This window comes from Corvus hawaiiensis, chromosome 9, assembly GCF_020740725.1.
Source record: "Corvus hawaiiensis isolate bCorHaw1 chromosome 9, bCorHaw1.pri.cur, whole genome shotgun sequence".
Lineage (NCBI taxonomy): Eukaryota > Metazoa > Chordata > Aves > Passeriformes > Corvidae > Corvus > Corvus hawaiiensis.
The window spans coordinates 32142013-32168300 of record NC_063221.1 but is presented as its reverse complement, the minus strand read 5'-3'; the positions used below and the strand labels follow the sequence as shown (position 1 = coordinate 32168300).

The 26288-nt window shown below is 49.5% G+C and overlaps 1 protein-coding gene across 5 annotated transcripts; it reads left to right on the top strand.

The window, feature by feature from the left end:
• Positions 1–10727: 10727 nt before the first annotated feature.
• On the top strand, positions 10728–26288 carry SERBP1 (SERPINE1 mRNA binding protein 1). Of its 5 annotated transcripts, none has more exons than XM_048312396.1 (10): positions 10729–11203; positions 14312–14474; positions 15563–15700; positions 15842–15913; positions 16479–16553; positions 18239–18416; positions 21473–21520; positions 23916–24089; positions 24975–25013; positions 25858–26288. In XM_048312396.1, exons 1-10 carry the CDS (start codon positions 10843–10845, stop codon positions 25912–25914), a joined length of 1305 nt encoding a protein of 434 aa, XP_048168353.1. In that variant the 5' UTR covers positions 10729–10842; the 3' UTR covers positions 25915–26288. The 5 variants fall into 5 exon arrangements, with proteins under 5 accessions (XP_048168356.1, XP_048168353.1, XP_048168352.1 ...); XM_048312395.1 differs by having other exon boundaries at positions 15818–15913; XM_048312399.1 differs by lacking the exon at positions 15842–15913 and having other exon boundaries at positions 10728–11203.

Here is a 26288-nt window from a genome sequence, read left to right as displayed (position 1 = left end):
CCTGGCGTTGCCCCAGGGTCCAGCTTCCCTGGCACCATCAGTGCCATGTCCCCTCCAGCGCTGGCAGCACAACAAGAGCAAGAAGGCACTTTCCCCCTGTTTTCCTTGGAGTTTCTCCATCCCTGATGGAACTAAAAGCGGGGTTCAGCTGGAGCTACCCCTGCTGGTGTTCAGGGTTTGACTTTGGCCAGACCTGGGAGCGCACAGGGCAGCCAGGAAGTCTGGGCCTGGCTGGGTTTGGCTCTGGAGCTGGGCACGGTGCCAGCAGCTTTCTCAACCTCCCAGGTCACGGGAGTGCAGCTGAGAGCCCGGCTCGGTGGCACGGAGCAGGGATGGGACTTCCCTGGAACAGACAGCCACCTCCTGCCTGGCCCAGGCTCCTTTGCAGGCTCCTGACTGGGGGTTACCTCCCCCAAAGGTGGGAGGGCAGGGGGCTGGGGGGCTGCGGGATCTGGGATGTGTTTATCCCACCCGGTTTGCCTGCACTCAGCACATTCCTGTGGCCCTCCGTGGTGCTGGAACATAGCTGGGTCTCCCTGGCTGCAGCACTCTGGGGCTCGGCAGCAGGAACTCTGCAAACAGGGAGCACAAGTGGGAGCCTGGGAGTGCTTTAATGGCTTTGAACTGAAGGAGGGGGGGATGGAAATTAGAGATTAGGAGGAAATTCTTGGCTGTGAGGGTGGTGAGACCCTGGCAGCTGTGGCTGCTCCATTCCTGGAAGTGCTCAAAGCCGGGTTGGACAGGGCTTGGAGCAGCCTGGGATAGTGGAAGGTGTCCCTGCCCACTCCCCAGGAGAGTGGAACTGGATGAGCTCTAAGGTGGCTTCCAGCCCAGGATTCTATGATTATATGGATCACCCATGTCCCACCACCCTGGGTAGCTGCTGGAATGTCTTTTCCTTCCCCAGCCTGTGAGGTGCTGCCCCAGCAAGTCCCTGCTCGGCTCCCAGCAGCTCCTCATACCTGTGAATTCAGGGCAGCAGAAACCTGCGCTGCTGCTGGCAGGGAAATTCCATCTGCCTGCCATCCCTTGCCCTAGATGCATCCCTCCACCCCTCCTCCCTGCATGGAGCAGGTGTTTTTCACACCCTGTGCAGGCCGGGCTCACGTGGCAGCCTCGAGTGCTGGTGGGAATCATCCGGCCGGGCAGCGCCGGGCGAAGTCCAGGATGGGGACAGGGAGAGCTGCAGGAAAATAAAACCAAACTTTGTCCATTTAATGGCAGCGTGGGGCCATAAACCAGCACACGAGTGGCTCTTCCGTGAGGGAACACTGTCCTGCCCCACAAGGAATTGTCTTCCTGTGCCCTGCTGGAGACACCCAGCCTCCCACGGGCAGCTCCCTGTTTCCCAGGTGCTTTGCTTTCCCTGTGCATGCAGAAGAGCTCTGGTATGAGCAGAGGGAGGGCTGGACCCTCCCCAAACCAGCCCCCAGTCATGAACGTGGAATCAGGGAACCGGGCTGGTTCAGCCTCCAGTCAGAGTTACATTTCCTGGTGTTCTGTGGGCAGCAGGGAGCTCGGGGGGGGACATTAAATCATTTAGCTGAATTCATTTTGTCTCCTATAAATACACGGAGTGGGAAGAGTGTTTGGAAAGCAAAGGGGAAGGACCTTGGAGCGAAGCCCTGAGTTCGATGGTCATTGCAGCAGAGATAATGAGACAGGGATGTTTATTTGAGAGCAGATTACAAAATATAAACTAAAATATATAATATAAAATGCATATAATGTTTATGAGACCCCATTGCAGAGCTGCCTCCAGCCCTGGGGTCCAACAGCAGGAGGACTTGGAGCTGCTGGAGTGATTCCAGAGGAACCCCAGGAGCTGCTGCAGGGCTGGAGCCCCTCTGCTCTGGAGCCAGGCTGGCAGAGCTGGGGGTGCTCACCTGGAGAGGAGAAGGCTCCAGGGAGAGCTCAGAGCCCCTGGCAGGGCCTGAAGGGGCTCCAGGAGAGCTGCAGAGGGACTGGGGACAAGGCCTGGAGGGACAGGAGCCAGGGAATGGCTTCCCAGTGCCAGAGGGCAGGGCTGGATGGGATATTGGGAAGGAATTCCTGGCTGGGGAGGTGGGCAGGCCCTGGAATAGAATTCCCAGAGCAGCTGTGGCTGCCCCTGGATCCCTGGCAGTGTCCAAGGCCAGGCTGGATGGGTTTGGAGCATCCCTGCCCAGGTTCGGCCCCTGCCCGCACACGGACAGGGACAGGGACAGGGACAGGACAGGGACACGGAGGGGACGCGGCCGCCGTCGCTCCGGTGCCCTCTGGCGGCCGCACCGGGGGGAGCACCCGGGAGCTCAAGCCGGGATATCGCGGCTCTGGCACGGCAGGAAAAATGCGTTTGTTGGTTTTTTTGATGTAGTTTTGCAGTAAGGAAAAAGAGAACGATGAGTGCAGCCTTTAATCATGGGATCCTGACAAGGACAGCCTGGTGGCACCAGTGGGATTAGGGTCTGTTTGTGCTGACCCCCCTGCCCCACTGTGGGGCTGCAGGCTGGGGGCCGCCAACAGCCCAGGGAGTCACTTGGGCTGTGAAACCAGAAGAAACATTGGGTGAGAAACCATCCCATGGAGGATGGAGGCAGCGGCTGCAGGAGCAGTGGGAGCAGGGTGGGATGGACCTCAGGACGTCCCATCCTGATGGCATCTCCACACCAAACCTGTCCAGCGGTGCAGAGAGCAGGGGAGCCCCAGGGGAATGTGGGGCTTGTGCCCCAAGCCCAGAAGCTCTTTAGGAGGAATTAGAGGTGATGAAAGAAGCAGAAAAATGCAGCTGCACATGCTCCAGGGCACCTGCAGGGAGCTGCTTCCTGGCTGGCCTCATGGAGCAGCAATGTCCTGTGGAGCAGGAGCAGGGCCGGGGGCTCCCGGCATCCCTGAGCGCTGCCGTGTCACCGGGGATGTGGCTGACACCGGGGATGTGGCTGACACCGCTTCCCACCTGCCACGGGGGGAGGAGGACCTGCACTCACTTCCTGGAGCAGTCAGGCCAATCCTTTAACATGAACCTGTTAACAAGGGTGGTTTGTTTGTCTTGCGAAAACGCACACTTCTTTTTTAATATGCATAATTTTCTAATTAGAATTAGAATTAGAATTAGTTGGAAAGAGATGATCTTTAAGGTCCCTTCCAGCCCAAACCATTCTGTGATCCAATCACCTTGACCACAAACAGGACCTGCGCCATGGACAGGACGGGATGCCCACCATGCCACCGGCCTGGGGATGATTGCCCACCATGCCACCAGCCTGGGGAGTGCGCTCCCTGTGGCACCTTATCAGAGCTGTCAGTCCTGCAGCTCCCTGCTCATTTGTGTCCTTATCTAAGGGAGCAGCTGTGGGGACCCTGTGGGACATCAGCACTGGGACAGTCCATGAGCGACACAAGGCAGAGGGTGAAGAACTCAGGGGAAGAATCCTCAGTGTGGGGAGGGGTTGGGGGTCTTGCTGCAGGTCCTGGGCTGCAGGCTGAGCATCTTTCATTTGTCTGTGGTGCCTGCAGCCCAGGAGCCAGGCGGGATGGGTGGGATCCAGGCAGGACGGGTGGGATCCAGGCGGGATGGGTGGGATCCAGGCAGGACGGGTGGCCAGGCAAAGGTTCACTTCCTGGGCAGGAGCTCTCGCAAACACATCCCGAGCCTTTGCATCTCCTCCTCAGGAGACACTTTTGTGGCCGATGCCTTAAGGACAGTGTGTGATGGAGAGCCAGCCCCCGGATGCTCAGCCTGTGAGCAGCCTCCTGTGCGCTGCCCTGAGGTCCAGCCCCTTCATCCCCCCAAACATCCATGGAAAAGGGTGGTCTCTGCACCTCAATATTCCTGCCTGTACATCAGCTCCGGGCTCAGGAAGCACCCCAACCCCGCTCTACACCCCAAGGATGCACAGCAAGCCTACCCGGGGTGCACTGCACCTACCAGGATTTGGGATCCCCTTTGGAGGGCTTGGGACAGGCAGGAGCAGTGGGGACACCTCCCAAGCTGCCACCCGAGCCGCAGCTGAGCCGAACGTGCGACAACAGCCCCGAGGCTTGTTTGAGACGTGCGGGTCGGGCAGCCCACGCCGCTCGTTAGCAGAGCTGGGTGCCTGTAATCACCCTAATGAGTAGGTGCCTCGCCGAGCAGCAGCAGAGGCAGTTCCGTGACCTCCTTTCGGCGTGTTTGATCTGCCTGTTCCTGTATTTCCTTACCCGGGCCAGCTGCTGCCGCAGCAGCTCGGTCGGCACGCGTGGGCCCGGGGCTCCCGGGAACAGCACGTGGGCTGAGCCGGTGCCCTGCTCAGCCCCTGGGAATACCAGCCTGGGAATACCAGCCTGGTCCGTGACAGACGGTGCCGGCAGGAATGGCTCCGACTCATGGCCCAAACCTGGCACCACGCTGGTGGCGGAGGCGGTGTCATCCCCGCGCCTGGAACACGCGAGGTTTCTGCACGGGAGCTGCTGCTGCTGCTCCTGCACGTCCTGCTCTGCCCAGAGTCCCACCGAGGTCCTGGAGTTTGCGCCAAGCCTGTTTCAATCAAGCACAGCAGAGCAAAGGGGTGCTCAGCTGAGTGCTGGGGAGCCGGTGCTGGGATTACTCCGTGTGCTGCACGCCCCTCAAGGATTTCTCCCCACTTCCCCGGGGGTCCTGCAGGGCTGGGCTCCTCCCAGAACCCAAACAGGCAGGAGAAGCAGGCAGGAGGATCAGTCTGGACAAGGAAAACTGAGGGCCCTGCCCCATGTGCAAACAGCAGCGGCTGGGTGCTCCCAGGCTGGGCTGCTGGCACGGAGGGCTTGGCTCAGGTCAGTTTTGTGTCAAATGCATCTGCAGGGACGAGAAAAACCAAGCACTGGGGCTGGGTCGTGTTTGGGACAGGTGCCTCGTGTGAGAAGGGCTTTGGGTGCCAGAGGGCCTGGGATGGGCTGCGCTGATCCCTGCTCCAGCAGAGTTTATCCTGGTGCCACCAGGCTCAGGGCTCAGCTGGTGCAGCAAAGACCTCGGCCAAGCTCAATCTCCTTGCTCTCCTGCAGCTGCCAGGTGGGAAACTGTGTCTTCCTTAACTCAGCCCTGCCTTGGCCGTGCCCCAAAATAAACCTACACTCGTTCCTGCCCTGCATTGTGCTCCATAAAACAAAAAGGCCGTTTTTATTTGTGCAGCGGATGAACTCTGTGCTCCCCGCAGCCGCTGGAGGGGCAGGCTGAGGGTGGTGAGAGTGAGCGGGCAGGCTGAGGATGGTGAGGGTGAGCAGGAAGGCTGAGGATGGTGAGAGTGAGCGGGACGGACGAGGATGATGATGGTGGGCACTGTCCCTCCGCAGCCCCACGCCAGGCAGGGTTGGTGTGGGGTGACTCAGAGCACTCTCGCCTGCCCCGGCTCGGCAGCAATTCCCGCGGATCCAGCGGAGCTGCCGGCTCAGCAGCCCGGCCCAGCTCCCTTGGCCGCCCTCCACACCCCGCGGCCGGTCCCGCTCGGAGCTGGGTGAGCAAACAGGACGGGCTGGTTTTCGGCACGGCGAGAACGAGCCGGGCTTGGCGCTGGCAGGGCTTGGAGGCAGCTCCATCCCCACCATCGCTTCCCCAGGGGGACCGTGACTGGCTGAGGGTCTCCTGGACAGCCTCAGTGGCAGTGTCACCGTGGGGCACGCTGACACTTGTACCCCAGAGGGTTTCATTGCCCCAGGGACAGTGCCAGCCCAGATTTTGTCTGTCTGTCGGTTCAGGATAAAGGGCAGCGAGTCAGCCTGCTGGAAGATGGCTGTTGCAGGAGCTCCTGTGCACATTCCATGTGCGAGGGTATCCCAGTCATCACTGGCATCCCCATATCCCTCTCAGGCACCTGATTCCCTCAGCACCAAGGCCTGTGGCTGTGGGCCAGGGTCAGCAGCGAGCCTGGAGCAGGAGGCTGAGCTGCTCCAGGCCAGGCAGTGGGGAAGGAGTGGGGGAGGCACAACTCCCAACACCGAACACGCGGCCGTGGGCTGCCCCACGCTCGGCTGCAATCGCGGTTTAACGTGTTCCCTTTCCTGCCACCCACAGGGCTGCAACACCAGCACAGCCAGCCTGAAATAAGGCGGCACAGGGGGAAAAACACAGCGTCTTTGCTTTTTCCAGGCAGAGCAGGCCCTGCTCCAGCTGCCGGTGCGTTCCCGTGGCCGTGTGGCGGTGCCAGCGGCGGGCGCGTGGGAGGAGGCAGCGGGCACAAAGTGGCCGTGTCAGCGGCAGCGAGACGGGAGCAGCCTGTGGAAGCAGAGGCAGCTTGAGCTGGCAGGGAGGAGCAGCTTTCTGCTCAGACAGTTACCAGCCTGCCCAGCGGGTTCCACTTAGGCACGTCCCAGTCCTCCCAGCACTGCTGCACCTGGCCCTTGGCTGTTCCATGGAGACGCCTCCTAATTTTTCACCCCTAACTTCCCCCAGTAATGACCCTGGGAAGAGCTGCTGCGGGTGCTGGAGGTGGCAGCCGGAGGGGCTTGGGCAGGAGGGCTTGGTGCCCACTGGGAGCTGAGCCCAGCAGTGGTGGGTGCTGGGATGTGGAGGCTCCCCTTAGTCCCGCAGCACCGTGATCCCAGTGTGCCTGAGCTCTCCTGAGCCTTTTATGAAGGGGAAATGTATCCCCACTGCAACAGGGAAATATAATTTTCTCCTCTTCTCCATCTTTTCAGATTAGGAAGGGAAAGCCTCTCTCCTCCAGGGCAGTTTCCAAGGGAGGTGTTTGATCACCGCAGCCAAGGAGGCTCCTGTGCACCCACCCCTGGAAGTGTTCAAGGCCAGGTTGGAGCAATCTTGGAGTTTTGGAAGGTGTCCTTGCCCATGGCAGGGGTTGGAACGGAAAGAGCTTTTAGGTCTTTCCAACCCAACCCATTCTGTGATTCTATGACTCCGTGCCCCAGCCCCTCCTGGCCCCCCCATTCTGCAGCACCAGGCTTTGGGAGCCAGGGAAGGGGTGGCTGGAGCACAGCTCACAGAAACCAGCCCAGCTCACAGAAACCAGCCCAGCTCACAGAAATAGCAGCGACAGAAGGAGTGTTTGGTGTACCCGACCTTCTGCTTTGTACAGCTCCAGTGCTGCTTTTCCAAACTAAAAATACCTCTTACCTTGACTGCTCCAAGGAAGAACACTTGCTCGACAGGTTGTTTAGGATTCAGGGGAAGAAAGTTCAGGCAGAGCTCAATTACTCTGCCTTAATTTACAAGCCAACTTCTGTGTCTGCATGATTTGCTTCGCTTGTCTGTGCACATTTTAAAGCACAGAGCAATGCTGGGGGAGGGCATTTTTCGCTGCACGTACTTAGGGTAGAAATACTGCTGTTATTCACATCTTTACAGCCCTCCTCATAATGAAACTGCTGCATTTTCTGCCATATTAAAAAAAAAACCAATTAGTGCTGTGCTGAAATGAGCAGAATATGTGGGAGGATAAAGATGTGCATTGCAGATCGTGAATGTCCTCGTGACTTCTGCCTTCTCCTGGTCATTCCTGCTGTCCCGCTGGGCAGTGCTGGGTAATTCCGGGAGTTCTTCTCGGAAGGGATCCATGTGTGGATGCAAGCTGAGAAGTTGCTACATTTCTCTGTGATGTGTGTGAATTTTTTCATTCTCAGAAGTCATGGCCATACTTGACTTTATTTGGAAGCAATCCCTGTATTTCCTGTGGCCTGGAATCACAGAATCATTAAAGTTGGAAAAGACATCCAAGATCATTGAGGCCAACCTAAGGAAAGATTCATCTCGAAGAAACCTCCAAGCAGTATCCTCCTCGTTCACATATTGTCTATGCTGACTGTGAAATAACTGAAAACCCCGTAAACCAGATTTATAAAGTCAAAAAGTAGGAAAACCATGGTTTTGGAATGGAGCAAGGACCCAGCTGAATACTCTTCTCCCTGCTGTAAACTTGCTGCATTTCCTATTCCTGCTTATTAAGCAGGCAGCTGGCAGCTGCTGGCAAAGCTTTGGAATAGCAGAGGAGTGTAGCGTGTCCGAAGGCTCTCGGGGCCTCTTTTGGGCAGCAGCTCTTTAGGTGGGATATCCATAGGCCACGGAGCGCTGTGTGTCCCAGCCAGAAATAGCACTGGAGATCTGCTCCTCTGGCCAGTGGAAATGCTGGTTTACTCCAGCGGGGAAGGAGAACACCCATGTCTGTCATGCAGGAGGATGGAAGAAGCCAGCCCAGCTTTTGGTGGCAGCTCCTGGAAGACTTCTTTGTGTTTTTTAATCACCCTCGCTGTCTGCTAGTGCCTAATGAGTGCAGACCTTGCCATCTGTCCTTCCCTCAGCCAGTCACAGTGTCCTGATCCAGTGTGGGCTGGGATTCCTGCAAGGCTGTGCCTGTCCACCAAGGAAAACTTATCAATTGGAATGTGCCAGTTAAAGAGTTGTTTTTCAAATGAGGTCTAAACACAGGTGACTTCTGTCCTGTCCTGGTCCTTTGCGTGACCCACAACGCTTGTGTGGGTAGAGCACTAGGATCCTCCCTTGGTGTAAAGGCTCTCTTTTAGTTTGAATATTTTAAACCCCCTTTTTTAATGTTAGGAATGGAAGTGTTGTCTTGTGGCCAGCAGTGCTTGAAAACTGTGAATTATACTCGTGGACAGCGTTGTCATTTGGACTTTTGACCCACATGGCTGATTGTGGGGCCGCTTAAATGCAAACAGCAACATGCAAACACAGAGTGTGACGCTCCAGAGAGGAGCTTCCTGCAGGCTGCAATTCCCGCTTCCTGCTGCGCAGAATGCCCAGCTCCGGTAACCGCGTTCACGTGATGATCGATTTCCCCGTTTGTATTAAATACTTGGAGTCTGTTTTCATCATACAATGATGGAATGGTTTGGGTTGGAAAGGACCTTACAGACCATCTGGTTCCATCTCCTGCCATGGGCAGGGACACCTTGCATTGTCCCAGGCTGCTCCAAGCCCCGTCCAAACCTGGCCTTGGACACTGCCAGGGATCCAGGGGCAGCCACAGCTGCTCTGGGAAATCCATTCCAGGGCCTCCCCACCCTCCCAGCGAACAATTCCTTCCCAGTATCCCATCTATCCCTGCCCTCTGGCAGCGGGAAGCCGTTCCCCCTTGTCCTGTTACTATCTGCCTGTGTTTGGCACGTGTTTAATTCAAGCTGTCATCCCAAACCTTTCATGCACTTGGAAAATTGTGAAATACCGAGCGCACATCAGCAGCACAGGGGAGCTGGACGTGCACAGCCCTTTCCAAAGCAACAAAAGGCAGGTGCTCTGGCTTCCCTTGGAGTTGCAAATCCCAACCCTCGGAGCCAGGCAGACCATTTCCGTGAGCAAATCCCCTCCCATAAAGCTGCCGGTGCCATCTGGCAAAAGCACGTCAGGGATCCGAGTAGGAATCGTTTGCGTTTTGTTCATAAAATCTGTGTGTGATGCAACGCGGCCTCGGAGCGTGTGACGGGGCATCCAGGCTTTTCCTGGAAACATCGGCACGTCCACGCAGTGTTTTAATTAGGTGTTGCTTGGTGCAAAGCCTAAAAGGCTTTGAGAAAAGAATGTTTTCAGTTCTCAGGGTATAATTTATGGTGATTATTCATATCCCGGGAAGGGGGTGAGCTGCTCCAATCCCCCTCAGAGCCACTGCAGGAGGGGTTTCCTCGAAAACCTCCCAAAAACAGAGCACAGGGAGCTGTGGCACTGCAGGGAAATATAATGAAGAACAATCCATGAAAACAAAAATTTTTAGTTTATTTGAAGAAACTAAACTATGGAGTTTTCCAAACCAGTTGGTGTTGAGTCTTGAATTTATGAGCAACGCGCATTCAAGAACTGAACAAATGTAATTAAATTAATTTTGAAAGCAATTATTTCAAGCTTCTTGGAACAGGCAAAGCAAATATTGGAAATAACATCCTTGCTGAGAACAAAGTTTATTTTATAACAGGTGCCAAAAGGTACTGATGACTTAGAGATATAAACTGTGAGCAATCAAATCGTGTTTTGAAGGACATGTCAAATCTGTGCCTGTTTATTACATTTTAATCTCTTGATAGAATGCCTTTTGGCTATAACCAGATACACACACACACACACACGTATTCATGTATAAAAATATTATAATAGTGGTGTACTGACATAATTGCATCAACTTATTACTATTAGTATACAATATTTAATATATTAATATTAATATTGTGTGTCGCATATTATGTATTATGCATTATGTGTTATTATGTTATTATATACTATACATCGCTGTAGATATTATCACATATGATATATATTACATATTATTATATACAGCAATATACAGTATTTATTTCTACTGTATACCGCTATATTAATAGTATATTAATAGGTATTAATCGCGCAAACATCTACCACCTCCACTTGACACTGCCTGCTACGTCTGTCCGCTAATTAGACGAGCAGAAATGCCCACGAAGGCGGGAAATCTTGTTCTAACTTTCAGCTCAAGGCCTGAAAATCAACTTTTATTAGTCAATAACTGCAAATCTCTTAATTCCGCTTTATTTAGGTTTTATTTCTGAGGGAGCCCACACGCGGGCGGTACCATCGGCGCGGGGGTCGACGGGGGAGGCGGGGGGGGGCGCGGTGCGGGGCTCCGCCCCGCCCCGCGTCCCCCCCCCGCCTCCCCCGTCGACCTATCCCCCTCCCTCGCTGATGGTAGAGTCCACGGCGGGAAACCGCGCTCCCGCCTCACACAATGTGCGCGCAGTTCGCGGCGCGGCCGCCGGCGGCGCTGCAGCGCCCGCCCGCCCTCCCCGCGGAGGTGCCCGGATGTGGCCGCGCCGGAAGAGAAGCGCGTCTCCTCAGGGCCCGCCATCTTGTGCGGCAGCGAGCAGGGCGCGGGGGGCCCCGGTAGCATCCGCGCAGGATCCCGCCGACGGGGGCCCATCATGCCCGGACACCTGCAGGAGGGCTTCGGGTGCGTCGTCACCAACCGCTTCGATCAGCTCTTCGATGACGAGTCCGACCCCTTCGAGGTGCTGCGCGCGGCGGAGAGCCGGAGGAAGGAGAGCGGCGGCGGCGGCGGCGGGAGTCAAGCGGGCGGCGGGGCCCGCGGCCCGGCGGGCGCCCAGAGCGGCTCCTCGGGTGGGGCTGGCGGCGCAGGCCAGGCGGGCGGCGGCGCGGGCAGTGCGGCCAAGCAGCTGCGCAGGGAGTCGCAGAAGGAGCGCAAGAACCCGCTGCCGCCCTTCGCCGGCGGGGACCGCCGGGAGGATGGCGGGGGCCAGCCCGGAGCGCCGCTGCGGAAGGAGGGTGAGCGGGCCGGGGGGTCGGCGGGGAGGGGGCGGCCCGGCCCGCACAAAGGGGGCCCGGGCAAGGCCGGGCCGCACGTGGGGCCGTGCATGGCGGAGGCCGCCCGGGGCGCCCGCGGGGCCGGTGGCGGCGGCCCCGGGCTCGCCCGGCCCCGGGCTCGCCCGGCCCCACGTGTCCCGCGGCTCGGCCCGCGCAAAATGGAGTCGGGCGTGCGGGGCGCCCGGAGCTGCCTCGGTGCCGGCGGGAGGGAGAGGAGTAACGCGAAATAGGAAAGCCTAGCAGTGAAGAGAATCGTGGAGTGGTTCGTGTGGGAATAGAGCTTAAAGCCCACCTCGTTCCGTCCCCTGGCATGGGACACTTTCCACTATCCCAGGCTGCTCCAAGCCCCAGTGTCCAGCCTGGCCTTGGACACTGCCAGGGATCCAGGGGCAGCCACAGCTGCTCTGGTCACCCTGTGCCAGGGTCTCCCCACCTTCACAGCCAAGAATTCTTTCCCGATATCCCATCTAAACCATCACAAGGAATCCTGGAATGGTTTTGGTTGGAAGGGCCTTTTCGTTCTCCCCCTGCCATGGGCAGGGACACCTTCCACTAGACCAGGTTGCTCCAAGCCCCGTCCGACCTCGTGTCCTGAACTTGACTCGTGTTTCAGGTGGTCCGATGGATTTGACAGGATGCCTGGAAGTTCCTGGGCTTTCCAAAATCCATTTGGGTAATTTTCTAGTGAATAGCGTTGATAGCAATATTTTTGTTTTCATATATATTTAAATAATAGCTTGTATGAATTCTTAGTTTCTGTAAATTTCTAAGACATCCTACGTAGAAAACTTTGGAAAAAAGAAATCCAAGTATAAATAGATTAAAGGAACATGCTCTGCAAATTAGTAGGCCACGGTCCCACATGGATAGGGAGGGATGGATGTGGGCACATGGCGTCCCGTGCAGGCGGCTCCACCGCGCCCAAACTTGGGCGCTCGGCAGGTGGGTCACAACTCGGGTTAAAAGGAATCCTTGAAAAGCATCAATGTGTGGTGACAGCAGATTACGTGGGAGCAAGGGAATAACAGGTTAACTGCAATTTAAACAAGCTTTTCAGAGAGCACGATGCTAAGTGAAAGCGTCTTAATACTTCAGCATTTATGTTACAAAGTGATTCTGATTCTCCACTGTGTTTTATGCTGTTAAAGAAAGAAATCATTTTAATATATTACTTGTTTTGGAAAGCGAGTCTTACCAATGTTATTTGAAAACACCTCGTGAGAAGACAAATTTAGGAACTATGTTACAAATACTCTTTGCTTATGGATCTGTTGCTCTTTAACGCTCGGGAGTGTTTCCTGTGTGAGGGATGCAATGATTTGTCCGGAGTCTCAATTCCTTTAACCAGTCTCCTCTGGAAACCTTAGCCAGGTGCGGGATTCCGGTGCTGTCCCCCGCGAGGTACACCTGGGGACATGGCAGTGTCTTTGGCACCGCAGGAGGGGTTTGGGCAGGGCTGGCAGCCCCTCTTCACCTTCTGCTTTTTGCCTCTTGTTTTCAACAGCAGTGTGAAAAATAAGTATTTTCGTGGTTTGTTGTGGTAGTGAAACAGAGAAAGTCGGGGCTGCTGTTGTAGCAGTGTCGTAAACAAAGTCAGTTTCCAATTTGAAAATGTCTATTTTTGTGCGTGGCTGTTCTTGCAGTTCTGGCATCATAAAGGTGCTCGGTGCCAGGGTTTGTTTCCTGTGTGAATGTATTTTAAGCTATTCCACTACTCCGTAAAGCTGCAAGTGATTTGCCTGCTGAATTAGCAGTTCAAAGCTTGGTGATGCTGAGAAATAACTTGTATTTTGGGTTAGGCTTCAGCAGGAACCGAGTTTGTCTGAGTTCAGGGCGTTTAACTCGAAATTCAAAAGCCGTGGCTCTTCCATTCCAGTTCTGCAGCATGCCTGCTCCTCTCCCTGCTTCACCTCCTCACATGGAATGCCTGTCCTCATTGGAGAGCCCTTTTCCAAGTGCAGGCTGCTGAGTTTAACCCCTTGTTTCCTCAGGGAGTCGGGAACACTTAGGGAGCTAGGTATGCCATGCAAACTTCATGTTAAATACAGCTTGTAAGGTGAGGGAGACATTGTTCATCTGGGTGTGTTGGCTTGGATATCATTACAACTGCAACTTCTGTAGCCCCACCCAAATTTGACATTGCTTGCTAGGCAGGAACTTGGTTCTTCAAAAAAATGTAAAAATCAGCTTTGAATTTAAAAGCTGGCTCCTTAATTCTGGAGCCAGTGTTTTGGCAAGAAAATGATATAACAAAGTAGCAATGTGTTTGTCCTGATCTTTTAAAAAAGAGTAAGCAAGGCCTTTCACATGAGTGGAAAAGAAAACTGTGTTAGATCCTTCAGAGGGCTTGGTAAAGAAGAGAATGCCCACGGGAGGTTTTTATTTGCAATAAAAACCCTTTTAGGGGGCCTAGGCAGGGAGGAAGAATGCTGGGCAGCTCGGTGGCACTGTGGAGTCTTAAGCTATTTTGAGAAGTGCACAAGAAGGAGAATCTTTGTCAGGGAATGTGTGTTGGATTGGGAGGATCTGTGTGGATCCCAGTTAGTCACTGACCTGTACGTGCAGGTGGCACCTGTCTGGTACAGCTGGTGGTACTGCTGCCCAGAAGAGTTTCCAAGGACAGAATCACAGGATCATTTAGGTCGGAAAACACCTCCAAGATCATGGAGTGCAACTGTTAGAACAGCACAGGATGACTGTTTTAGGGAGCACAGGACTGTCTTAGGGCCAGTGAGGTGATGCTCGCTTCCTTTGTGTGTTTTTCAAATAAAACCCACTTGTTTTACCTGAAAAGCACCTTTCAGAGAAAAAAAAAAATGTAATAAAATCTTGCTTACTTTGATTCTTGTTTGAAAGCTGACCCTGTTATTTCAGCAGGGGTTACTAAACTTTTCAGTCAAACACAATTTGAAATCCTGGGTAGAAATGTGACTGGGAAGAGTCAGGTGAAGGTGCAGTTGCTCAGGTTCTGCAGAAGTAAAACTTTTATTCCCGCTTGTTTCCCTGGGGGGTCGGTATCTGTCCCGGAGCATTCCACATTCCGTTGATGTGTCTGGCCTGATGTTTCAGGGATAAGGAGGATTGGCAGGAGGCCCGATCAGCAGCAGCAGCAACAGCAGCAGGGGGAAGGCAAACCCATCGACAGGAGACCCGAGCGACGACCTCCCCGCGAGCGCCGCTTCGAGAAACCCGCCGAGGAGAAGGGCGAGGGAGGAGAGTTCTCTGTGGATAAGTAAGAGTTTTGTCTTGGTGATAAACAGCTTTCCTAGCTTTGGCAGGACAGGGCTGTCCTGCCTTCTGCTGCTCAGGTAAAAGAGCTGATTGAATCAAGATTAAATTCGTGTCGTGCAGACCATAACACTTCCCTTTTCCATGGTTTTGTTTGCAAACTTAACTCAAGTTTTAGGCTGAGAGTGGTCTACATGAACAGGTTCATGGGTGTAACTGAAATTATGGCTTAAATCAAGATATTCACCATAATTCTGTACATCTATAGCAGATAACTCAGGAAAGGAACCCAAGCATAGCTGCAGGATGAGATTTGTTTGCTGTTACAGCTGTGGCTTTAATCTGCCCAGCTGACTTAAAGCCAGCAAAAGTTTGTCCACGTAGGTGTTTCCTTCTTGCAGCCTTGGCTACAATGGCTTCAGACCTGGAAGTGGTGAAGCCATCATAGATCTACGTGAGATTTAAAGTGTCTTATGTGTTGTGAAGCAGCCAGAATTGAAGTAATGTTCAAATATTAAAGCTTTAGTAGCCAAAGTTAAGATCCTTTTAAAAGTACGTTGGATAAAAGTGAGTTTAGTTGAAGTTTTGGCATCAGTTAATTTCGTAACACAATACAAACACTAAATTTTGGAATTAATGCCAGAAGATGCAAACAAACAACAATCCTGAGCATTTGTTTCCGCATTCTAAGATCATGGAACCACAGAATGGTTTGGCTTGGAACGGACCTTAAACGTGGTCTGGTTCCAACCCATACCATGGGCCGGGACACCTTCTACCAAACCAGGTTGCTCCCGGCCCGTCCAGCCTGGCCTTGGACTCTTCCAGGGGTTGGGGAGTGACTTTTCTGCAGTTAGAGCCTGAACCCAGCTACAAACGAATTATCAAAGGAAAAACAAGTAAATAAAGTTCTCAAAGAAGAAAAGAATGGTGAAACCCACTGTGCATTTTTGGAGGTGAATCACTTGACTCAGCTACTAACAGTAATTATCAAAGGAAAACCAAGTAAACAAAATCCTCAGAGAGGACAAGAACCATGAAATGCTGTCCATTTTTGGAGTGAATCCCTGACCTGTGGCTGTTCTGTGCCAGACCCATCCTGGACCGACCCATGCGTGGACGTGGAGGACTGGGCCGGGGCCGTGGCCGCGGGCGCGGGATGGGCCGAGGAGATGGGTTTGACTCTCGTGGCAAACGGGAATTTGACAGACACAGTGGCAGCGATAGATCGTAAGTCTTTACCTTTTCCTAGTCCTTTTGGCTCTTCTTTACCACTCTGACCCCATTTAAAATTGATCCTTTGAATTTCTGTGTCTGGACACTATAATGTTAACTCAGTTTTGTTAGTTCTGTTTCACATTCACATTTCAGCGGCCTAAAGCACGAGGACAAGCGCGGTGGCAGCGGATCACACAACTGGGGAACCGTCAAAGACGAGCTAACGTTAGTAATCTGTCATTGCTCAGAAAACTATTATGTTAATCAGCCCTAATTACGGCTTTCAGAACACACACATTTAGCTGCCTTTTTGCCTTTGATCTCCATGATTTTTGCCACGCTTCTGCTGAGTTTAAAACCCAAGCGATTTCTTGTAATGTAAGAATAGCTTTGCTGTTCAGCCAGAATTTTGGGGAAGTTTGGGAGGCCTCGTGCTGGTTTTGTAACAATTCTTTGTTAAAATGAAACCGTTCTATTTTTAGTAAATTTTGATCAGGTGTAAGCATGCATGTTGTATTACAAAAATTCAGCTATTCCATTGAAATCTGTTTTTAATGCCCAGATCCATTTTGTGTTGGAAGGGACTGCGGGAGCCTTTCAGGAGGGGTGGTAGGAAGCGTTGGGGAAAACCATTAGTTAAGTGAAAAGCATCGAATTTAAAAGGCACAGAGAGCACCAATCCTTGTTGAAACAGTAAATCCACTGTAGATCTTGATTGTTAATCTTATGTAGCTTTAAAGAGGGATGAAGTTGTAAAAAAGCCCCAACTCCCAACGTTATGTAATTGCAGTGAATTGGATCAGTCAGCTGTAACTGAGGAAACGCCAGAGGGAGAGGAGCATCCGCCTGCTGATTCTGAAAATAAGTGAGTACCACCCCTCTCCGTGCTCCTGGGTTGCTTCAGAGGTGCTATTGCATTACCTTTAACCTCTGTTATTTATTCCCACATCTGTTTTGCTGAACTCAGATTATCAGTAGATTATCCACAGTGCTGCTGAATGAGTCCCCTTAAAAACCTCATGTCTGGAAATTGTCTTTAAACCATTCCTTGGTGTCCTGCAGGCTCTTTCAGCTTTATTTATTAATAATCATTTCTAATACACTTTGGGTTTTGGAATTGCAACTCCAAATTCCAAACCCAAAAGCATCTGTGCTCAGACTAGATAGAAGCACCAAGAAAATGGGACAAAAATGCCAGGGGAAGGCAATTTTTTGAACTTAGTTTTTCAAAACAGCCTTGGAGACCATGTGACTGAGCTGTAGGAAAAAGGTTGTATCTTTCATTCTCCATGCAGTTTTCAAAGTTACCTGGATCTCTTCCCATCTCAGTTGGACACTGTTACAGAAGGAGCCAGGGACTGGATGAATGAAAGAGTAACCAGAGAAGCAGAAGGAGCCTTACTGATACTGAGTTGATGTAAAAATACGATACAAATTTATATGGTAGCCTAGTATGACAAAATGTTGTATTGTAAGGAGGAATGGGCTTTACAGAGGATTCAAAAAAAACAGCAAACAGAATTTTGAAATACTTCTTCCTAATGATTCTTAATGTGGTGCTTGCTGTAGCTTGATTCCCTCACTAAAAACTTTATAGAAAAGCAGCTCCACATGGGTAACCTTGTTTGGCTGGTTCGGTGTGGCTCTTTACCCTAAACCCTTTGCAGTAAAATCTTTGCCTTGAACAAAACAAATTCTGATTACATCCCATGTCAAAAATCATGCTCTCCTACACAGTGAGAAAAAGTTGAAATACAGTGATTTTTACTTAAAACCTTTGTTACTGTTCAAAATTAATGGCTGCCAAATGAAGACCTTTGAAATTGAGGCTTTCATGATCTTTTTGCTGCACATACGCAGCACTGGTTTCCTATAAAGCAGAAATTCAGTTGCATAAATACACTGAACAATGACCAGAGGCTTCCAGTGGCTGGAATATGATCTGTTATTGAGCACAGAGGTTGTGTGTTTTACTTAAAAATAGCCTTTGGCACAAGGTAGAGCTGATGTATCTCACAAATAAGGTGTGTGCTGTTATTTTTTCACATTAGCTGGAAGTAAAACTTGTTTGAATAATTGGTTCAAAAAAGGAAGCAAATTAACCAAAGCTGCTTAAATTCTGGGTTTTAAAATACTAAAAAGCTTGAAAACCGTGGGAAGAACAAGTTCTCACTGCCTTGACTTGAATGTGTGTGAGAGATGTATTTCAAAAAGGGGGGGAAGAAGCTCCAAACAAGGCATGACAGAAGTTAGGCTTTCATGTTGGGAAATAAAGCTGATGGTAATGTGGAGATTTGATGGCATGGGTCAGTTTTAATTTTAACGTTTTTCTGTGCTCAGAGGTGGCTGGGTGTAATTTTTTTGGCGCTCTCTCTAAAGGAGATGAATTTTCCTGTAGTGAAATTGAATGTTTTATATTTTCACCTCTTAACTGCTAAAGCCTTGACAAACTTTAATTTATAACCTGGTGCCAGCCAGCAAATGACTTTGAAATTGTATCCAGAGTGTAAATTCTACATTGTGATCATAATCTCCATGAATTCACTGCAGAGAGAATGAGGTTGAAGAAGTTAAGGAAGAAGGCCCCAAGGAAATGACCCTGGATGAGTGGAAAGCCATTCAAAGTAAGGATCGTGCAAAAGTCGAGTTCAACATCCGCAAACCAAACGAGGGAGCTGATGGGCAATGGAAAAAAGGATTTGTGCTCCACAAGTCAAAGAGTGAGGAGGTAAAGTGCCTTTCCATACTTGCAGTGTCCACTTTGTAAAGGTTTTGTTATTGATGAGCAGTTCTTGGAGTGGAAGCTCCGTTCGGAGAGATGCCGACCTGCAGCTGGAAGTTTAGAAAGTGGGAATAGCATTTTTTAATTTGAATTTCATTCTTGTTCATTTGAACAACATTCTTTTAGCAGAATTCCATTTCTGCAGTGGCACAAGTGGCCATTCTGACTGTGGTTGGGTTTAGGATCTGAGCTGTGCCCTTAGGTGTGTAAGAATTGCCTCTTGATGAGAATTTTAGGGGAATGTTGTCAAGTTTGCTTTTTAAAAAAGGAAACTTACGTTATTTAGCATCTGTTCTGCAGTACGCGGATTTATGGTGTTGCTGAATGATGTCAGCTTGAAGGAAGACTGGTCCTGCCTCAGAGGCCTTAAACCTAAACTGTGCATCTTAAATTTGTGCCGTGGGTGTCTCCTCACTTAGTGCTGTTACACAGACAAGCTCTTGGGAAGGCAGTTGAAATCCTTTTGTGTGCTCCAGTGACACTCAGCATCGTTGCTGTAGAATTGCTTTAAATTTGTAGTTTCTCATTTCAGGCATTGCATAATGTTAATTATTCTGTTCCAAGAGTGGCAAGGGGTGATGGGCAAGGGAGGGAAGTGCTGAGAGCTCTGTTTTGTAATGCAGGGCTGTGCTGATCTTTAGTTCTAATCTTTGTTTTTAACACTCTGTAATATGTTAAGTGGCTCACTTAAGAGATTGGTGGCTACAACTTTGTATACTGATGGTGCTGAGTCCTTTGAAGTAACTGGATAGTGTGTAATACTCTGCTCTCCTAAAATGTGTTCCTGCTTTTTCACACCTTGCCAGCTTTTATCCTGAGAGCTGGGATATAGTCCAGGGTGGGGGGGCACTGCTCAGTTTTCCAGTGAAAATTCCATTTCTGTTCTGATTGAACTCACAATGAGTCTGACTTGGTCACAAATCAGGCTGTTTTCTTGCTGTGTGGGGTAGTTCAGTTCTTGAAATGATCGCATGGCTGTGTTTTCTTTGAGCTGTTCACTGAAGTGTTCATTAAATGTTGCTTTGTCTGGCTTGGGTAGAAAAGGGAATTTGAGTTACATTTAATGTTGCTGTGTACTGAAAAAATGTATTAAACAGAAGTATTTATGTACTTTACCAAGATTTACTAAACTTGTAGTCCTTCAAATTCCCTCAATCCCTCTGAATCAGATTTATTTGACATTTAGTGAGCTCAGGGCAATCTTTTTGAACATATGAGCATATGTGATGGTAAAGGTGATGATACTTGTGAGTAATTTAGAGGCTAGAAAGACAGACTGTATTTTCCATTTGAAAACTGAAGCGGTTAACTCAGAAAAACCAAGCAAAAAAACAAGAACAAATAAAAGAACCTGAACAAAAACTGTGAATAATCAAATTACTCCTGTGGAAGACCTGACATAATTAGTAGATTGTTCTATTTAAGAGGTTAACTTCAAGTAAACAAGTTGGATATTTTTAGCACCATCACATAAGAAGGTAACAGCCTCTTGCTGTGTAAGCATGAAAGTGAGGTATTAACAAATCTGCCTTTAAATTGAGCTGCTTTTAGCCTGCTTTATTGTACATCCAGCAGATGTGTCTCCCCATCTCCCTTCTTCATTGTTCCCTGATCCCATGGGAAGCAGTGTGGGGATTTTCTCTCAGGATTATAGGAGAATGGCTCTATAATACAGGCGTTAGGAAAGCTTCCACTGCAGCTCCTTTGTGAGCAGCTTTAGAAGGCAAAATGTTTTAAAAACCACCAATCACCTGCTGTTTCCTCTCTTTGTCCTCCTGAATGTACTTATGAGTCAAGAAATTAAGGTTCCTCTGATTCTTACTGGTAGGAAGGGAGATGATGTATGGAAGTTATTTGGTTTATAGGTAAATTCTGATTTTCAGCCCCAGATCTTCTGTACTCTTACGGTTGAAAAACACTGTGTGCCCCAGTAGATCTCTCAGAATTTTGAAGTGGTGTGATGAGCACCTGCATTGCTGTAGCTTGAGAATTCCTTGGAGAATGCCCTAGGAGTCTGGGAAAAGGGAGAATGAGGATCTAGTGCTGCTCATCTGCCTCAGTCTTGGGAAAGAGCTGTCCTCCTTTTCCTCCTGCTTGTCCTCCTCACTGAGGAGTGAAATGCTTGGCCCTGTCTGAGGTCTTTCCTCTTTTTCGCATTTATTCTACAGGTACTGATAAAACAAACTCTCAGTTCTGTCTCAGATTCTTGCTGCTTTAATCTGAAATCCAGGGGCATTGGCAGCCCTGGTCCAGTGACCCTCTTCCCAGGATATGGAGTCATGCCATAAAACAGAGATCCTCTTTTTCTCTGCAGCTGGCTTGAGTCTTAATTTCTATGAAAACCAGGAAGGAGTTCTACTGTGGACAGATCTTAAGATTTATTCCAAAAGTGGAATTCAGGATTCCTGGAAAAACTGATACCCAGATCTGTGTAGCTGTTGTGCCTCTTCAAACCTCCTCACTACTCCAGTCACTTCCTTAGAGGAGGTAGCAGTGGGAGATTAGGAAATATATTTTGGAAAAGAATAATTCATCTTCTCAAAGTTGGGAGGAATGACTCCTGAATGGAGGCTTTGCAGGAAGATTTCCATGAACAGTGATTCAAACATCCCAGCTCTTCCCATCTCTGTGCCTGACGTGCGGCCGTGCTGGAGACCAGCCTGCATGTGTGGTCTCTGCCCAGGCTTCCAGCAGCTCCTGGGCAGCTTTTTGGTGTCCATCCATCTGAGCTTTTTGGTGTCCATCCATCTGAGCTCTTTGGTGTCCACCTGAGCTTTCTCTTGTCTCCTCACTTGGCACATCCATCCTGTGCCGTCTCTGGACACTTGCACAGCTGCTCCTTCATCCCTCTGCTGCTCCATGTGCTCAGTGCCATCTGTACCCAGCAGTTCATGTGACCTGATTACCTGTTGTTCCTGTATGTAGTTGAGTCTCATTTCTTCCTTTTGTTTTCTCCCTTTGTTCCTTTTGTCACTTTGGCGTGGACACACAACTGTCACCAGACAAAGGCGATGACAGAAATGCAGGGGAGTCTGCTGGATTCAAATGAGGTACTGATCCTTTCTCTCTAACTGGTGATACCTGTGTGTTAACGTGAGCCCCTTCAGCAGGGAACATTTGGATATTAAAAACTCACCAAAATAGAGAATTTTATTGAATATGGAGCTCTTCTGTCCATGCCTGTTGTCTCACTGTGCACCATCCAGCACCTGTCATGGTTTTAGTCCCCTTGCTCCTCATCCTGCTGATTTCAAACCTTACCATAAAAACTTCTATCATGAGTATTTTTCGTTGCTGCTGTTCTTCCATCTCTCACTGTCTGCTTTGGCTCTCTTGGTAGTTTGTTCTTAATTTTCAACAGCCTTCCCCAAGACCCTTAGGTGCAGCACTGCCTTCAAGAAGTGGTCAGTTATTAAATCAGTACCATTGAGTCACCAATACATAGAAATTTGGTATTTCCAAAGATTGTTCAGGATAAGCAACTTGTTCAGTGTGTCTGACTTATCACCCAAGTGGAAGAGTCTGAGGAGAGTGTGCCAAGTCTTTTGTTGGAGTTTTAAATGAGCTTTCATTACTTTGGATAGAGAAATCATTAGGATACATAGGGAATTTGCAATTTGTTGGTAGAGTGGTTACACCAAAGTCAAGTTCTGGAAATACAATGATTTTTGGTAGACTGTAGTGATTTGTTTTTAAATAAAAGCAGCATAGGGAAGAAAATACACAGAAATATTGTACAAATCCACTGATCCCACCACTCAGAAAAGGGAATTATCACATGGCTACCAGTAGTTGGAAGTAGAATCTCAATACACTGCAGTGATAAAAACTGCAGATAAAAAGTTAAATCATAAGAAAGGAATTTAAAACGTCTTTAAGGTGTTCTGTAGTGTTTGACTTTTCTCTGAAAACCGTTCAGGCTGAACTCCTAAGTTTGGGAAAGAGATTTCCAAGGGAGGGGTGTACAATTAAATGAATAAAATCAGGAGTGGAGTAGGGACCAGCTGTTTTGTGGGATACATCCCAGTGGAATGTGTTGGAAACAAAGCAGCATGGAAGGGGTATTTCTAATTAAACTGGAGATGGAGGGACAGGACAAGGGGGAATGGCTTCCCACTGCCAGAGGGTGGGGATAGATGGGATATTGGGAAGGACCTATGGAATCCCTGACAGCAGCCTTGGCTCCAGACCTCTCCATCCCTTGGCAGCCTTGTGAAGGCTCCACAAATGGTAATTAAAGGGTGTAGGGCTTAGTTGCACAATGTGTTGCCTTTGAAAGTCTGAATGTTGTGTACAGCAGAAAACTAAATTGCAGTTGAGAAGCTTGAGCCTGCACATGGCACTTGTGTAGGAAAACCAGGGAAGTGATGATTGCTGTGCCAGGAGTTGGGGGCTTGGAGGGAAGGAAAATGTTGGATATTGTCTTGTTTGCAAAACATGATCGTTGAGCCTTATAATAGGCAGGTTTTGACATTTTTCGTATTATCCTAAGTGCCAAAAACTGGCTTGCACATGGAAAAAATGCTTGTGTAAAATAGGAGAAAGAATTGCTTTAATAACACCTGGTGGGGTTCAGTGTGTAACTGAAAGTCTCCAAGGTGCTGAATAACAAGTGATGGTGCTTGTAACTCCTGGGAACGTCCCTTGCTCCTCCAGGCTCAGGTTTCCACCAAATGTGCTGGGAACAAACCAGTAAGAGAATATCATGGCAAAGGTGCTGAGATCCACATTTTCCAGTGTCACTGGTGAGACCGGTTCTGTTTTAGCTCCTTCAGTTCCTCGTGTTTGAGCTTTTTGTGCCTCATTTGCTGTTACAGTGAATGCAGGGCAGTGAGGGATTCTCATCAGCTCCCTCGTCTTAAGTATTCATCAAGGGCTAAAGCAAATAAAGTGTAAATCCCCAGGGAGCAAAATTAGGATGGGTGACCCAAGTGTGGAAAAAGAACGGAATGGATTCATGGAACCAGGACACAAAATGAGAATTGCTACAACATGAGAGTCTCTGCTGGCTTGGTAATAGTCTGGTCTGGTCTGGGATAAGGACATGTTGCTCTGATGGAATTTCAGGAGGAATTTCTCCATGGAAAAGGTGGTCAGGCATTGGAAGGGGCTGTCCAGGAGGTTTGGAGTGCCCATCCCTAGAGGTGTCCAGGGAAGGACTGGACGTGGGCTGGTGACAAAGTGGGGATTGGGCACAGGTTGGACTCAATCCTGCTGGAGGGCTTTTCCAACCTCAGTGATTGTGTGAACTCATGAATTATCTTGGAAAGGCAGAATACCTTGGTTTCTGAGAAATTCCAAGTTTCTTGAGTCTCTCCGGGCAGTGGATGATGGGATTGTGTGATCAGAGGCGAGCGGGGGCTGTGGTGGCCAGAGCCCAGCTACAGGTGCACAGAAGGGCTTTTGGGGTGATTTTTCTTGCTGATGAAGAAATCCTCATTCCAGGCTCATGCTGAGGACTCGGTAATGGATCACCACTTCCGCAAGCCCGCCAACGACATCACATCCCAGCTGGAGATCAACTTTGGAGACCTGGGCCGCCCCGGCCGCGGCGGCAGAGGGGGCCGGGGGGGCCGAGGGCGTGGGGGCAGGGCCAGCCGTGGAGGCAGAACTGACAAGGTGAGCACCACCCCAGCTCTCATCCACAGGGAATTCGCTTCATTTGCTGGTGGGATTTTCCTACAGGTTCCTTGTTTCTGGGGGAGATGCTCTGACAACAAACAGCGCGTTCTAAACTCAAGTGAAAATTCTTTTGTGCAAGTTCGTTTTAAATCAGGTTGTTAGGACAGAAGGATGGATGTTTGAGCAGTGTTGTCATCAAACACAAAAAAGGGAGGGTGGATTTTTAAAGAGTGCCTGTCTTTGTGTCTAGACCTGAAAAATGACTTTCCAGTGTGAACAGATCTGAATGTACCATGAGCTGCCTCAGCTGGTGCCAGAGCAGAACCACAAGTGCTGGGCTGGTTATTTTCAGCCCACAGCCAGGACACTCTGTGTGCATTGTGACCTGGTGGGGGTGAAGGACTGGTTGTACAGCTGCATGTCATATCCTGAACCTGAGGAATTCAGATTTTCCAGGTGAAAATAGGGCTCTTACTGGTTTTTCTCTAACCTCCAGTAATGTTTTTCTCTTCTTTGGTGCTAAGTTCAAGCACTGTAGTGTAGCTACAGTGAAGATCTGATTTAATATGAATCACTTATTTGGCTTAAAGGTGTCAATCAAATTGTTACAGATTGGAAAATGAGCTCAGTCTGTGTGCTGTGGTTTTCTTCACACAGATTTGCTCATTTTTGTCCCTTTTAGCAGACAAAGACTTCACAGACTTTAGGTTTATTAGCTGGGAAGCTCTCTCCTGACAGCAGTACCAGAGTATTTTAAGGAATTGAAGTTCAACAGTGGTGGTTTGCTCTGAGTTGATTCACTAATACTCTTCAAGAACGCTGCCATAAAGTAATTCCAAGCTTTCCTGCACCTGATTTTGTGTTGCCTTTGTTTCCTTGCAGTTGGTCAAGGAGTTTGATGTGATCCACACGCCCAACCAGGTGGGTGATCTCTGCGTGTGCATTCCCTGGGCTCAGGCACCAAAATTTCCCTCCTTTTTTTGGCTGTTTCTGCTCTTGTGTGCTCAGCAACTGGAGATGCTGAGCCTGCAGCTTAAACCCTGCTATTACTTTTTAATTCTGGTTTGTGGCCTGTGGAGTCTCAGGCAAAGCAGAGGCTCTGCAGCTACAGGTGTTGATACAACTTTCATCTGAAATACATTTCTTGATAAATTAATATCATGACAGGAAGTTCCACTATCTCGGCTCTCGCCGTTCTTCTCATCCTTATCCTTCATGGCCCAAGTGAAGAGTATCCTGAAATTCCAATTTCTCCACTGGTTTTCAGATGTGGTGCAGAGCCTTTCAGAAAGCTCTGTTGGAAACTACTGAGGAGATTCTTGGCTAATGCATGAATTTTTAGGGCTAAGTTATCACAAAAATTACTTTTATCAACATCTGGTTTCTGAGTGGGAAAAATTAAACTTGAAAATATAATTTGTGCTCCAGACAGGGCCTTTTCTGTAACGTTTCAGTTGTGTCCCTCAGTAAGGATTGATGATCCACAGGGAAGGATCTGCCCATGGCAGGAGGTTGGAATTCCATGGCCTTTAAGGTCCTTTCCAACCCAGACCATTCTGAGATCTCGTTAAAAAAGAGAATTAATGTGCAAGCATCAATTTGCCTACAGTTCCTCTCCAGATAGCTTAGATTCAAAAAACAGTATGGAAGGCTTTGTAATCCATGGGATAAATAAAAAAGCATTGTTTTTGTAGTCATTTCTCCAGCCCCAAAGTGCTGCCACCTCTGCCTCAAGGCAGTAACTCTTGTGATGTTTCTCTTTCAGTCAAGTGCTTCTGCTCCTGATGTAGATGACCCAGAGGCTTTCCCAGCTCTGTCCTAAACTGGATGTCATAAAGCCAACCCTGCCCTGGTCGGGCCTTCCTCTCCGAGGCTTGCATGCTTAAGGATCCTAAAACAACTAAGAAATTGAAAAAAAACACAAACAAACAAAAAAAACAAAAAAAGAGACTGTCATTCATACCATTCACACCTAAAGACTGAATTTTATCTGTTTTGAAAATGAACTTCTCTCGCTACACAGAAGCAACAATATGGTAGTCAAGTTTTGTATTTAGAAATGTAATGGTAGCAGGGATGTTTTCATAATTTTTTCAGAGATTATGCATTCTTCATGGATACTTTTTTGTATTGCTGCTTGAAAATATGCGTTTCCAAACTTGAAATATAGGTGTGAACAGTGTGTACCAGTTAAAA

Excerpts from the sequence above, each read along its gene's own strand:
- SERBP1 (XM_048312395.1), top strand. The coding sequence starts at position 10,843 with ATGCCCGGACACCTGCAGGAGGGCTTCGGGTGCGTCGTCACCAACCGC. Across the intron at positions 14,475-15,562 it reads GGAGAGTTCTCTGTGGATAA|ACCCATCCTGGACCGACCCA; the intron begins GTAAGAGTTTTG and ends GTTCTGTGCCAG. Across the intron at positions 21,521-23,915 it reads GTCTGCTGGATTCAAATGAG|GCTCATGCTGAGGACTCGGT; the intron begins GTACTGATCCTT and ends TCCTCATTCCAG.